Here is a 13,967-nt window from a genome sequence, read left to right as displayed (position 1 = left end):
CATGAAGTGGAACGACATTTATTGGATATTTCAAACTTTTTTAACAAATCAAAAACTAAAAAATTGGGCGTGCAAATTTATTCAGCCCCCTTAAGTTAATACTTTGTAGCGCCACATTTTGCTGCGATTACAGCTGTAAGTCGCTTGGGGTATGTCTCTATCAGTTTTGCACATCGAGAGACTGACATTTTTTCCCATTCCTCCTTGCAAAACAGCTCGAGCTCAGTGAGGTTGGATGGAGAGCATTTGTGAACAGCAGTTTTCAGTTCTTTCCAAAGATTCTCGATTGGATTCAGGTCTGGACTTTGACTTGGCCATTCTAACACCTGGATATGTTTATTTTTGAACCATTCCATTGTAGATTTTGCTTTATGTTTTGGATCATTGTCTTGTTGGAAGACAAATCTCCGTCCCAGTCTCAGGTCTTTTGCAGACTCCATCAGGTTTTCTTCCAGAATGGTCCTGTATTTGGCTCCATCCATCTTCCCATCAATTTTAACCATCTTCCCTGTCCCTGCTGAAGAAAAGCAGGCCCAAACCATGATGCTGCCACCACCATGTTTGACAGTGGGGATGGTGTGTTCAGCTGTGTTGCTTTTACGCCAAACATAACGTTTTGCATTGTTGCCAAAAAGTTCAATTTTGGTTTCATCTGACCAGAGCACCTTCTTCCACATGTTTGGTGTGTCTCCCAGGTGGCTTGTGGCAAACTTTAAACGACACTTTTTATGGATATCTTTAAGAAATGGCTTTCTTCTTGCCACTCTTCCATAAAGGCCAGATTTGTGCAATATACGACTGATTGTTGTCCTATGGACAGAGTCTCCCACCTCAGCTGTAGATCTCTGCAGTTCATCCAGAGTGATCATGGGCCTCTTGGCTGCATCTCTGATCAGTCTTCTCCTTGTATGAGCTGAAAGTTTAGAGGGACGGCCAGGTCTTGGTAGATTTGCAGTGGTCTGATACTCCTTCCATTTCAATATTATCGCTTGCACAGTGCTCCTTGGGATGTTTAAAGCTTGGGAAATCTTTTTGTATCCAAATCCGGCTTTAAACTTCTTCACAACAGTATCTCGGACCTGCCTGGTGTGTTCTTTGTTCTTCATGATGCTCTCTGCGCTTTTAACGGACCTCCTGAGACTATCACAGTGCAGGTGCATTTATACGGAGACTTGATTACACACAGGTGGATTGTATTTATCATCATTAGTCATTTAGGTCAACATTGGATCATTCAGAGATCCTCACTGAACTTCTGGAGAGAGTTTGCTGCACTGAAAGTAAAGGGGCTGAATAATTTTGCACGCCCAATTTTTCAGTTTTTGATTTGTTAAAAAAGTTTGAAATATCCAATAAATGTTATGATTGTGTCCCACTTGTTGTTGATTCTTCACAAAAAAATACAGTTTTATATCTTTATGTTTGAAGCCTGAAATGTGGCAAAAGGTCGCAAAGTTCAAGGGGGCCGAATACTTTCGCAAGGCACTGTATGTGTATCTTGTCTTTCCTCTCATTTCTCTCTTTTCTCAAACAATAGCTGGTACTCCTCCCCTCCTATTTGTCTTTGACAACCCTGTTTGTTGACACATAAGACTGACTGATTGCAGGGTAGGAGCTTCAAGCTCTGATTCTTCCACTAACTGATTTCAATTCAGTTCGAATCGAATGTGTTTTATGGCACGATTACTCAAATGCTAAAACCCAAATTGACCCCTATCCTCTAATGTAGATCTTATCTGAAAAGATTGGTTACTGTATGTACACTGAGTATGCCAAAAATGAGGAACACCCAGTGGTGGTTTTAGCATGTCAATCTTGGTGGGAGTATGTTTGTTTATTTTATTCATGCCAGCAAAGCCACTACACAACACAACACTAAACAATACATTCATTGCGCTATAACGGTGACAAACGGTACCCACAAACTGTTAGGGCCTACATAAAGCTGTTCCAACAGCAGAGCTTTCTTTTCAGCACCATGGAGTGAATCCTTACCACTGCTACACCTGGCTATCAGCAGAGCCTTGTCTGGCAGCGAAACAGTTCATTCAGCCTCATTTACTGCCTTTTAAAAAACATAACTGACATGGCAGACTTGCTTAAATAAATGTGGTTTCTACTGGTAATTGAGAGGTACAAACTATGGCATAAGGGGACGATGAGAGGCAATCCGTAATTTTGATTCCGACATTAATGAGCTAGCTAAGACGGACGTAGCCAATATAACTATTTGTTCAGCGACAGAAATGTACACCGACAGAAATCAGAACAAGAGCCGTTCTTACATTATTCTCCCTGTACACCAAGTCAGAACCGTAGGAAAAATAAAGGGGGCATATAAGCCTAGTTAAATAAAGGTTAAATAAAATAATAAACAAATAAATAAGCAGACAATTATGATGACATTTCTCTAAAACAGGCTATAGGCTACATGTGCACCACCAAGTCAGAACAGTAGGCTAAGTTATGAGAGGGAAAGGGACAAAATTATTGAAGTGAGGCACATGGGCTACTAACAGCTTACTACACAACATACACTTAGTATTACTTCATTAGCTACAGTATACATATCTCCCTGGCATGTTACATCATTTATGCAGCAACATACAATACATTTTTGGACTCACCGTTCTGCTGTGCTCACTTGAACAGGAAGGTGGCTCGGTGGTCCTTCTTGTGGGCAAATTTTGTCATGAAACATTGTCTGCAAAGTCTGGCTTTCTCTGGATTTATGGTGCTTTCAAGACAACTGGGATTCGGCAAAAACAAGGCAGAATCATGACGTCAGTGATCTTCAGGTCTGAGCTCTAGAAAGAGGCCCGAGTTCCCGACTTGGAATTCCGAGTTGGATGACCGTTCAAAACGTATTTTCCCAGTCATAGCTCCTTTTTTTCCAGAGTTCCCAGTTGTCTTGAACTCACTGAAATCTGACATTTCGGGGTTCCGAGTTGCCAGGTGTTTTGAACGCGGCAGAAGTCATGCTGGACTGACAACATGGCCAATGTATTCAACCTTTTCTGGCCCATGGTGTTGTGTGTGAATGTTTATCCTTTTAAGCTTGAAAAAGAGACCCTTAAACCCAGACTTGGCCCACACACCCTTTCCACCGAATAGCAGGCAGAGGAAGCAAAATAGTAATTGGTTTGCAACATTTATATTTAGCCACTGATTCCTTCCAAACCTCTCATTGTTGAATTTGTGATTTCCAACTTGTTGTGTAATGTTCATGTCCAATGGCCAATGAGCACAGATACATTTTATCTATAATTTCTCTTCATATGACAAAGATTGAAAAGGATTTGCCTGTAGATTGTCGACGTGATTCATGATGATGACTGCTTGTCTAACTTGCTAGCTAAGACTTTGAAAGCATGACGTTGACATGATCAGTCCATTCAGCTACGGTAGATATAACGTGATTTGACGTAATTTTATCTGTGGCCAATGACCTTGAGCCTTCTTGGATGGGCACTTCTAATGTAAATCTATGGCAGCACCCAAGGCGGCTTGAACTTTCTAGGTCTTCCTGTAGATTTTGCGGTGACGTAGTGTCCCCATGAGTGACAGAACACTAAGCCAATCACAGCGCAACTGGAGAAGATTGACAACCCCTATGCTCTGTATTTTCCGCTGGCTGCCCCACCCCCACAGAAAGCACTGAGCTAGGCTGAAACATCTGCTGTGTTTTGGAGCTGCTTTACTCAAGAAAGCAAAAAATAAACCATGTTTGTATGTGGCTTTATTAAATCAATAAAATATTTTTTTACATTGTTTGCAAACTGATATGTGACATGTATTAATTCCAAAAGAACATGCAGAACCGGCAAAAAATATAGAAATATATATATATAGATGGGGCTCAGAACAGGTGGGGCTCTGAGTTGGACCCCCTTTTTTGTTCTTGACCCAAACTGGTGCGCCTGGCACCTACTACCTTACCCCGTTCAAAAGGCACTTAAATATTTTTTCTTACCCACCCTCTAAATGGCACACTTACACAATCCATGTCTCAATTGTCTCAAGGCATAAAAATCCTTTAACCTGTTTCCTCCCCTTTCATGCACACTGATTGATGTGGATTTAATAAGTGACATCAATAAGGGATCCTAGCTTTCACCTGGTCAGTCTATGTCATGGAAAGAACAGGTGTTCTTAATGTTTTGGATACTCAGTGTCTATGCAAAATATAAGCAATATGGCAATAGCTCCACCCTGCCCTCTGATAAGCCAGATGGATTTTTTTCCATAATACTTACATCTTGCCTGGTGAATGTGATTATGTGAGGTCAGGATGTTGGAACAAGGCTAATTTACTTACCTCTCTAGTCCTTGTGCCAAGCGGTTAGGGTCAAGGTGTTGATTTGAGATTGGCAAACTCTGCACCCTCTCTCTGTCTCTCTCTCTTCCTGCTGCTGCTGCTCTGTGTTGGGTGTGCCATGTGTGTTGCGTGTATCATGCCTGTGTGCTTGTCTGTGCTGATGTATTGGTGTTGGTGTTGCATGCATGCCAGGAGTATGTGTGCCCTTGTTGGAGTGATTTTGTGCGTGTGTGCATGCATGTGTGTGTTTGCCTGTGTGTGTAGGCTTGGTGAGTGTGTTTGTTGTGTGTGCTTGGTGTGTGCTTGGTGTATGTGTCTCCATGTGTGTTTGTGTGTGTGAGGGTATCCTAGCTACACACTGTCTGCTGGTTTCAGTCCATTATCATCTATTCTGGTTTCAACCTGGAATACCAGGGGAGTTAACTCTACATCCAAATGATCCCTTCTTCAATAAAGTATCGGAAACCAGCAGACACTGGTGGACTAGTCCTTAGCAGGCCTGGTATATACAGTATGCAGGTGTGTACCAGTAGCATTATAGGCACTGTCCTGGTGTCCAGCAGCCCTATGAGGTCAGAGCGGCTCCCCGTGCCCCAGAAAGAGAGCTTCTGAGTGGGGCTGAGGACTCGGGACAGCTCCTATGTGCACGCTGGCAGAGGGGGCTGGCAGAGGATTGTGTTATGATTTTGGGGGAGGGATTGGGTGGGGATGGGGTGGGTTAGTCTTTTGGGGGTGATTAGGAGATACTGACCTATCTTTCCAGATGAAGTCCTGGGTGCATGTCAGGCATGGCCTATTGCCTCCCTTTCATCTCCCTTTCTTCTTACTTTTACTGTTGTTTGTCTTCTTCCTCTTCTCTTTTTATTATCTCGATCTCTCTCTGTCTCTTTCTCTCTCTGTCTCTTTTTTTTTCTCTCTCTCTCTCTCTCTCTGTCTCTCTCTGTCTCTCTCTCTGCCTGAGGCAGCATGATGTATATATGATACTAATACAGGCATGTGTGTGGAACAGTATGGGGGGGGGGGGGGGGGGGGGGGTTATCATGGGTTACCTGGTGCCCACCTCTACAAGGTTATACTGTATATGGTAGGAATGTAGAAGCACACACATGTAAAAGTCAGGTAAACAACTATACAGTATATACACACACACACAGGTCGACACACACACACACACACACACACACACACACACACACACAAGTCCCTTCGTTTCCCCATTATGTCTGGAGACTAGAAAGGAGACATGAGGAAAGTAAACCTGAGAAGCCTGCTGTGTGACTACTCTTCTCCTCTCTGTCCACTCTCCCATCATCCATCTCTCTCTCTTTCTCCATCCCTCTCTCTCTCTTTCTCCATCCCACTCTCCCATCTTCCCTCTCTCTCTCTCTTTCTCCATCACACTCTCCCATCATCCCTCTCTCTCTTTCTCCATCCCACTCTCCCATCGTCCCTAATCTCTCTCTCTTTCTCCATCCCACTCTCCCATCATCCCTCTCTCTCTCTCTTTCTCCATCCCACTCTCCCATCATCCCTCTCTCTCTCTCTTTCTCCATCCCACTCTCCCATCATCCCTCTCTCTCTCTTTCTCCATCCCACTCTCCCATCATCCATCCCTCTCTCTTTCTCTATCCCACTCTCACATCATCCCTCTCTCTCTCTTTCTCCATCCCACTCTCCCATCATCCCTCTCTCTCGCTCTTTCTCCATCCCACTCTCACATCATCCCTCTCTCTCTCTTTCTCCATCCCACTCTCCCATCATCCCTCTCTCTCTCTCTTTCTCCATCCCACTCTCCCATCATCTCTCTCTCTCTTTCTCCGCCCCACTCTCCCATCATCCCTATCTCTCTCTCTTTCTCCATCCCACTCTCCCATCATCCCTCTCTCTCTCTTTCTCCATCCCACTCTCCCATCATCCCTCTCTCTCTCTCTTTCTCCATCCCACTCTCCCATCATCCCTCTCTCTCTCTCTCTCTCTTTCTCCATCCCACTCTCCCATCATCCCTCTCTCTCTCTTTCTCCATCCCACTCTCCCATCATCCCTCTCTCTCTCTTTCTCCATCCCATTCTCCCATCATCTCTCTCTCTTTTTCCATCCCACTCTCCCATCATCCCTCTCTCTCTCTCTTTCTCCATTCCACTCTCACATCATCCCTCTCTCTCTCTTTCTCCATCCCACTCTCAATCCCACTCTCCCATCATCCCTCTCTCGCTCTCTCTTTCTCCATCCCACTCTCCCATCATCTCTCTCTCTTTTTCCATCCCACTCGCCCATCATCCCTCTCTCTCTCTCTTTCTCCATCCCACTCTCCCATCATCCCTCTCTCTCTCTCTTTCTCCATCCCACTCTCCCATCATCCCTCTCTCTCTCTCTTTCTCCATCCCACTCTCACATCATCCCTCTCTCTCACTTTCTCCATCCCACTCTCCCATCATCCCTCTCTCTCTTTCTCCGCCCCACTCTCCCATCATCCCTCTCTCTCTCTCTTTCTCCATCCCACTCTCTTATCATCCCTCTGTCTCTCTCTTTCTCCATCCCACTCTCCCAGACTATAACAGATAATAGTCCTATGAAGCGCTCAGCCTCCTCCCTTGGTCACAGTCGATCTGGGAGGGGCCAGAGGGAAAGGGGAGGGGCCGATGATTATGCAATGGAGTATGTGATCCCCGAGGAGGGCGGTGCACCGAGGCACAGCCACCGACGCCGCGACCGAAGCCACCGGGCCTCCGAGCGGTCACTGTGTCGATATACAGACGCAGATACAGGTCAGGGACAGAATGAGTGTGCATGCGTTGGTCAGGAACGGTTCAGAATGTGTGTGAGTCAGAGAGTGTGTGAGAAGAACGTGCTTAGTTCCCTGAGTTGCTACTGTATCAAAGTGTGTTTTATGTTGTCATGTTGTCATGGTTACAAAGACACTAGAGATACCATGATGCCAACAATAACTTGCCTCCATTCCAGCAGTACTGGGCACAGACTTGAGCACCACCACTCAGTCAGGTGACCTGCCACCCAAGGAGAAGGACCGTGACCGCGACAGAGACCGCGGTCGGCAGAAAGACCGCAAACACCACCACCATCACCACCACCATCACAGCGGCTCTGTGGACAAGGAGCGCTACACACCAGACCGTGCCGACCGCGCCGACCGGGGGGGAGAGCACGGTGGTCACAGACAGCCCCGAGGAGACAGAGACCACGACCGGGATAGGGAGCACGACCGTCGCTGGTCACGGTCACCCAGCGAGGGCAGAGAGTGCATGACACACAGACAGGTGGGCTTCTATGATGTGTGTCAACATTGAACCACCTTCCTAACTGTTTTAGCCTCAGGTTCTCCTTTTAGTTCTACCTTGAGTGTCTCCCCCATCTCCTTGGCCTAAATATCTTTAGGCGGCTGACTTTCCCTTTTTGACACTTCCATACATTGTCTATTCATTAACTATTGTTGTTTATAGGATTCAGCAGTTTAGACACACACTTACACACAGAGGTGATTGGTTAACAACCTAGATTCAGATAAGAGACAGACTGAACAAGGCAACAACATTGAAAGAGTGCATTGTGGGAACCTTCACAATCACCATTTTGAGGCCTACTGTGTCAGATCTGATCTCTTCTTTTCTTTTCTCCTGTTGTTTTTGTGTCCTCTCTTTATTCTTCATGACTCATCGCTTTTCTCTGTTTCCTACGGTGTATGCTGACTCCCATCATTTTCTATATATCGCTTTTTTATGTCTTTCTTTTCCCGGCATCCTTCCTTCCCCTCACACTCTCCTGATTGCTCTCTTCTTCTTCTTCTTCTTCTTCTTCTTCTTCTTCTTCTTCTTCTTCTCGTTGCTGTTGTTGTTCTTGTTGTTATTGTCTGTTGTTCTCTCTCTCCCTCTCTTTATTTATTTCTCCTTGTATTTCTCTTTCTCTCTTTTTCTCTCTCCCTTTCTTTTCCCTCCCTCCCTCTCTCTTCCTCCCTCCCTCTCTCTCTTCCTTCTTACCTCCCTCCCTCCCTGACTCCCTCTCCCTCTTCCTCCCTTTCTCTCTTCCTTTCTTCCTTTCTCTCTTCCTCCCTCTCCCTCTTCCTCCCTTTCTCTCTTCCTCCCTCTCTCTGTTCGTGTCGTCGTTAATTTTATGGTTCTTTTTTTATTTGCCTTCAATGTTCGTGTAGGGCAGTAGTTCGGTGAGCGAAAGTCCCGCTCCCTCTACCTCGGGGACCAGTACCCCGAGACGAGGCCGTCGGCAACTCCCTCAGACCCCGGCAACGCCCCGCCCACACGTCACCTACTCTCCTGTTGTCCGTAAAGCCATGGCCACACCTCCCGGGGCCCAGCCCCTGGGGCGCAATTCCGCCCCCGCCCCCGCCCCTCACCGCTTCTCCCCTGAGCCCCCCCAGGGACCTCCCCCGCCCCACCATGGCTCACCCAACCAAGCCTGCCACCCCCCTCCCCGCTGGGGCGACGGGGGAGGAGGAGGAGGAGAGAGTGGGTCGCTGGAGGGCGACGGCTGCTTCTACAACCAGGACTACCAGGATTACGACCGTGAGCACCACAAACCGCCTCCCTACGAGCAGAGCCCCACACAGGGCAACCCTCACAAGCCTCACCCCCTCAACCACCCTACTCTCCCCGTGCTAAACCATCCCCCAACCCCACAGCAGCAGCACCCTATCAACCCGCACCCAAACAACCCCCACCCCAACAACCCCCACTCCCGCACCTCGCCCAGGACTTCCCGCCACGCGCCCCCACCCAACACCACCCCCACCCCCCAAGGGCAACAGCCTCCCCCCACTCGACGTCTCCCCAACGGGTACCGCGCCTCTTCCCCCTCCTCGCAACACCACCACGGCCCCACCCACCCCGGGCCCCACAAGGTCCCCCCTCCACAGCCTAGAGGGCCCCGCACTAAAGACCTGCACGAACCCTACAACAACGCGGATGACAACAGGTGCTAGCCTCTGGAGACTATGGAGGGATGGATGGAGGGAGGGAGGGCTCAACCACACTGTCTGAGTTATCAGTCCCTACCTCCCAGCCCAGGAAAACACACAGCCAGATCACTGATCACCATGAGACAGGGGAAACCAAGGCATGATTCTTTCTTTCCTTATTTCCGTTTGTTTTTCTTTTCGTTTCTTCTGCTGCTCAGTGTTTCCCGGGGATGGAGGGAGTGAGGAAGGGGTAGTTAGAATAAAGGGATGAGGAGGAGGACCACTGAAGGATGAGTGGAAATTAGTGAACAGGGTATGGAGTACAAACCAATTCCTCCTCCAAAAACTATGGAACCCAGCTCATCAGATACAAGGAGTTTTTCAAAATGGATGATTTCAAAATGGATGATATGGGGACGGATGCTTTTCTCACCGTATCATGATGCTACGCCTCTGGAAACAAATTAAAAACCGCCACAACGACCAAGACGTCATCACGTAATCAACGCAAGAAACTATGACATTGCGGAGAACTAAGTGGAGTTGCGTTAGTTGCAAAAACCAACCACCAACCCCGATGATGGGGAGATATTGATGAGTTTTATCATCTGTGTTTACTGTTAATAATGACATCAGTGATGATGAGCCTTCCACCTGAGTGTGGTGGGGGGAGTGGGGGGGGCACCGGGACACACACTCTAACTCTGAACGAGAGAGGGGGTTATGTAGGCGGAATCTATCCATTCCAACCCCCCAACCCCCCCAAAAAGATTCCGCCCCAACCGAGTAGAGAAGAAACATAAAAAAGTGGATGGTGAACATAAAAAAAAATAAACTTAAAAATAAACATTTTCTTCAGTATTTCTTCTTCTACTCCTGCGGCTGCTACTTTTCCCTCTTCCTCTTCTTCTTCTTCTTCTTCGAAACATTGAAGCTTGATTCTTCTGTTGCACCCGCACAGCTTCGTTGGAACTTGCAGAGTTTAAAAACCTGTGGAATCCTGCATGATTGATACAAAAAAATGATAACAAAGAGAAACTACTGTAATGTGGGGGAAACTATCCCTGGGTCCTTTCTATATTAGTCTGTGGGGTTCTCTCTTTTTCCTGTAATCCCTTTGTTTCTCTCTCTCTCTCTCTCTCTCTCTCTCTTCCTGTGCTGGATGTATAATCAGGATAGTTAGGATGGATGAAGAGATGAGGCGTCCCTCTCTCTCTCTCTTCCTGTGCTGGAGGTATAATCAGGATAGTTAGGATAGATGGAGAGATGAGGCGTCCCTCTCTCTCTCTCTCTCTCTTCCTGTGCTGGATGTATAATCAGGATAGTTAGGATGGATGGAGAGATGGGGCATCCCTCTCCCTCTCTCTCTCTCTCTCTCTCTCTCTCTCTCTTCCTGTGCTGGAGGTATAATCAGGATAGTTAGGATGGATGGAGAGATGAGGCGTCCCCCTCTCTCTCTCTCTCTCTCTCTCTTCCTGTGCTGGAGGTATAATCAGGATAGTTAGGATGGATGGAGAGATGGGGCGATGAGGAAGAGAAGCACAAGGTCCAAGCCTTTTTTATGCGGAGGGACAGGATTATCTATTTCCCACTTTGTTCTTATTGAAATGCTCTGTGCCAAATTATAACTGTTGATGTGGCTGAGATTGCACAGTCATTTTCAAGGAAGTAGATATTTTGTTACATGGCCTACTTTTATTTCATGGAAGGAAAGAAGGCAGGAAAGTATGAAAACGCAGACCCCACATATTATAGGTTCATATTAAAAGGGAGTTGAAACTGGGGGAGGAAGTTACAAGCACGCTCCATGGTCCTTATTGGCTCTTCATCTGCTGACGCATAGCCTCGTTCAAACCAGAGATATGTCTCTAGTCTTCCAGGGTTTGTGTTTGAAAGAGCGATGAAAAGAGAGAGAGAGAAAGAAAGGCCGATGAAAGGAGGGAACCTCTTCACCTTTCGTTTATTTGTTATTAATAGTGATAATGGTTCTATAGATACTGATAACAATACTATTGATGATTATGATAATAATGATGATGATAATAATAACGATGATAATAATGGTGATGATGATGATGACGATGTTCATGCTTGTGAGACAGAATTATTTTAGTCTTGTATTTGTGTTTGTTACTTTCGAGTCGATAGTGCTCAGCGCGTCACCATCTTTGTTTAGTGAGACGTTCTGTCTGGTTGGTGGTCCACTGGTCCGGCTGGTGGGCGGAGCTTTGTCAGAGAGGTGCATTGTGGGAACAGGAGTAATCATAGTAATGACTCTGATACAGTGTAATACGGTGGGGAAGGGAAAAGGAACTTAAAAAGGAACTAAAAAAAAACAATGTCAAACATCATACAGGAAATCATGTATCTGACATGTATACTTGTTCATTGGACAGTTGTTTACATATATTAATCATTTTGGTAAATATAGGGCAGCTAAATGGTCTTGCTTAGGTAACGGGGTCTACAGACTAAAGTAGACCAGATAAAGCAGTAATGAGACAGAGCTCCTCTACCAGTTTGGCCCTCTAGGTGGCACTGTATGCAATACATTGCATCCCTGTCCTATTGCATCATTGTATTACCCCTTCTATTTTGACTGTCGGATTCCAATGTTTTCGTATCTGTCTTTAAACTGGGAGCATAAGGTTTAAGTGTTGTCTGTCACTGGTGGATCACCTCCTTTGTGTTCAGGACATGTAACACAGCCAATCACAAATGCACAGGACATGTATCACAGCCAATGAAAATGCATGGGAGAAACAATGACTTGGTCTTTTCTGCCAAACCTCTGTGTCCTGTTTCACCCTATTCTCTTTTTGTGTGTCTTTGTGCGCCTCAACCTAACATCCATCCTAATACCCACCACTGTTCCGTACAGTGTCTCTCTCACAGTTGCCGGACTTTGAGGATTGCCATAGTGAACCATTCATTTATTAGAATTATGTCATTATTATTCTTATTATTACACTCCATGTCAAAACCATTAGCGTCAGGTAACAGTGTTTGTTCACGGCTGCCATAGATATAGCGCAGTTAGATCTGCACATATCTGGATTCTGATGTACTGTAAAGACATATCCCATGATTCTATGTACCACACTTTGACCAGAAAGTGCACAGGCACATTGCCTTTACAGTATTCATCTAACGTAGGAATGTCATAGACGTGTATAAGTCACATCACAACACTGATAAGATAGGAATATACAGATACACTCTCAGTATGTAGCTCTTGGCTGTAGCAAGTATGCATGTACGTGCGTATGGCGTGTGTGTGTTTGCGTGTGTGTCTGTGTATGAATGCGTTCTTTTATAGCAAGAATGTGTGTGTACATTCAATGTGTGTGTGTGTACATCAATAGCTAGCTGTTTTCGTTGGATATTTCATTTCATTTGTTTATTTGCTTTGAATATTTTGTGATGAGATTTGAGTTGGTGAGTGTGTGTGTGTGTGTGTGTGTGTGTGTGTGTGTGTGTGTGTGTGTGTGTGTGTGTGTGTGTGTGTGTGTGTGTGTGTGTGTGTGTGTGTGTGTGTGTGTGTGTGTGTGTGTGTGTGTGTGTGTGTGAGTTAGCCTGTGTTTGTGAGCGAGTGTCAGAATGTTTGTGTGTCTGTGTGCAAGATGAAATAAGATGTCAATCACCCTACAATTGAAACTATGAGAGGCCCTAACATTCACTGTCAATCATTGTGTCCTGTACTGACCAACCATCCACTAACAACACATATTCTAAATAATCCCACTGTTACTTCAAAAAGCAATGTATGAGCTGCTATGGAAAACATAGAAATAAAAGCATTTTAAGTACCAAAAAAATACCAAAAAAAGGGAAAATATCTACTTCCAGAACTGCATGTGCTATGTGCATGCCACACCGTGGATGAACTGTCATCTTCAGGAATCAAAAAATAAGAATATGAATTCAGATTTTAAAAAATATATGAATATAGATAGATGTTTTTACTAAGCAACATGTTTTCTTTTTTCCTTCTATTTTTGAGAACAAAAAAGGTTTAAAAAATCTATTTAAAAAAAAAATGTCAAAAGAGCGACATGATGACTTTGGTGAGAATCAAAGTTGGTTTGTTTATTTATGTTGCCAGCTGTTAACTGTAAACATGGAGGTGAGACACTACACAACCATGTTCAGGACACTACAAAAAAAGAGAACTCCTGTTTTAAAGAAGAGAATCAAATTAAAAGAGATGGGGATATCCCTGCCTACTTTTGGATGGGGCCAGGAGCCAGCCAAATCTGATGATGTAACCCTTAAAACTCTGGCTGTGGGATCTTTTATCTCTCACTCACTCCCTCTCTATTTCTCTCTCACTCTTGTCTCTCTCACTCTTATCTCTCACACTCTCAACCTATCTCACCGCTATTTCTACCCGTGCATTTTGTAATTCCAGACAGATTTCTTCCTAATGAATAAAAACCAGAGAGAATGCACACTGTTGGTCTGGAGAGACTTCTGTTTCTTTTTTTGTGTGTGTTTTCAAGTGTATGCTTGAATGTGTGCGTATGTTTGAGTGAAAGGGTGTATTATAGTGAGAATGAGAGTGTGTTTGCGTTGGGGTTATAGATTTGGAGAAGTAGAGACATTTGATGTGTGTAACGGAGTGTATTGTTATGTGTAAGGTAGTGTGTATAAGTGCATTTAGGAGTGTAAATATTGTGTCTCTGCTATCTCCCTCTGTTTCTAGTGTTACCCCTGCCTGCCCTG

At 45.3% G+C, this 13,967-nt stretch overlaps 1 protein-coding gene across 3 annotated transcripts in view; it reads left to right on the top strand.

Moving 5' to 3' along the window:
• LOC110485216 (calcium channel, voltage-dependent, P/Q type, alpha 1A subunit, a) overlaps positions 1-13,060 on the top strand; it is a 178,282-nt gene extending 165,222 nt beyond the window's left edge. For 2 of the 3 annotated variants that reach the window (XM_090197047.1, XM_090197046.1), the window contains exons 27-29: positions 6,867-7,083; positions 7,280-7,593; positions 8,481-10,077. In XM_090197047.1, the coding sequence (XP_090053173.1) occupies positions 6,867-7,083; positions 7,280-7,593; positions 8,481-9,266 (1,317 nt within the window). In that variant the 3' untranslated portion in view covers positions 9,267-10,077. Of the gene's footprint in view, positions 1-6,866; positions 7,084-7,279; positions 7,594-8,480 lie in introns of all 3 variants that reach the window. The other variant, XM_090197048.1, reaches the window with a different exon arrangement.
• The last annotated feature ends 907 nt before the right edge of the window (positions 13,061-13,967 follow it).

Source organism: Oncorhynchus mykiss, chromosome 13 (genome assembly GCF_057628025.1).
Source record: "Oncorhynchus mykiss isolate SJ-2025 chromosome 13, ASM5762802v1, whole genome shotgun sequence".
In the NCBI taxonomy this organism is placed as follows: Eukaryota; Metazoa; Chordata; class Actinopteri; order Salmoniformes; family Salmonidae; genus Oncorhynchus; species Oncorhynchus mykiss.
The sequence above is the reverse complement of the archived record's forward strand: the minus strand, read 5'-3'. Positions and strand labels throughout refer to the sequence as shown.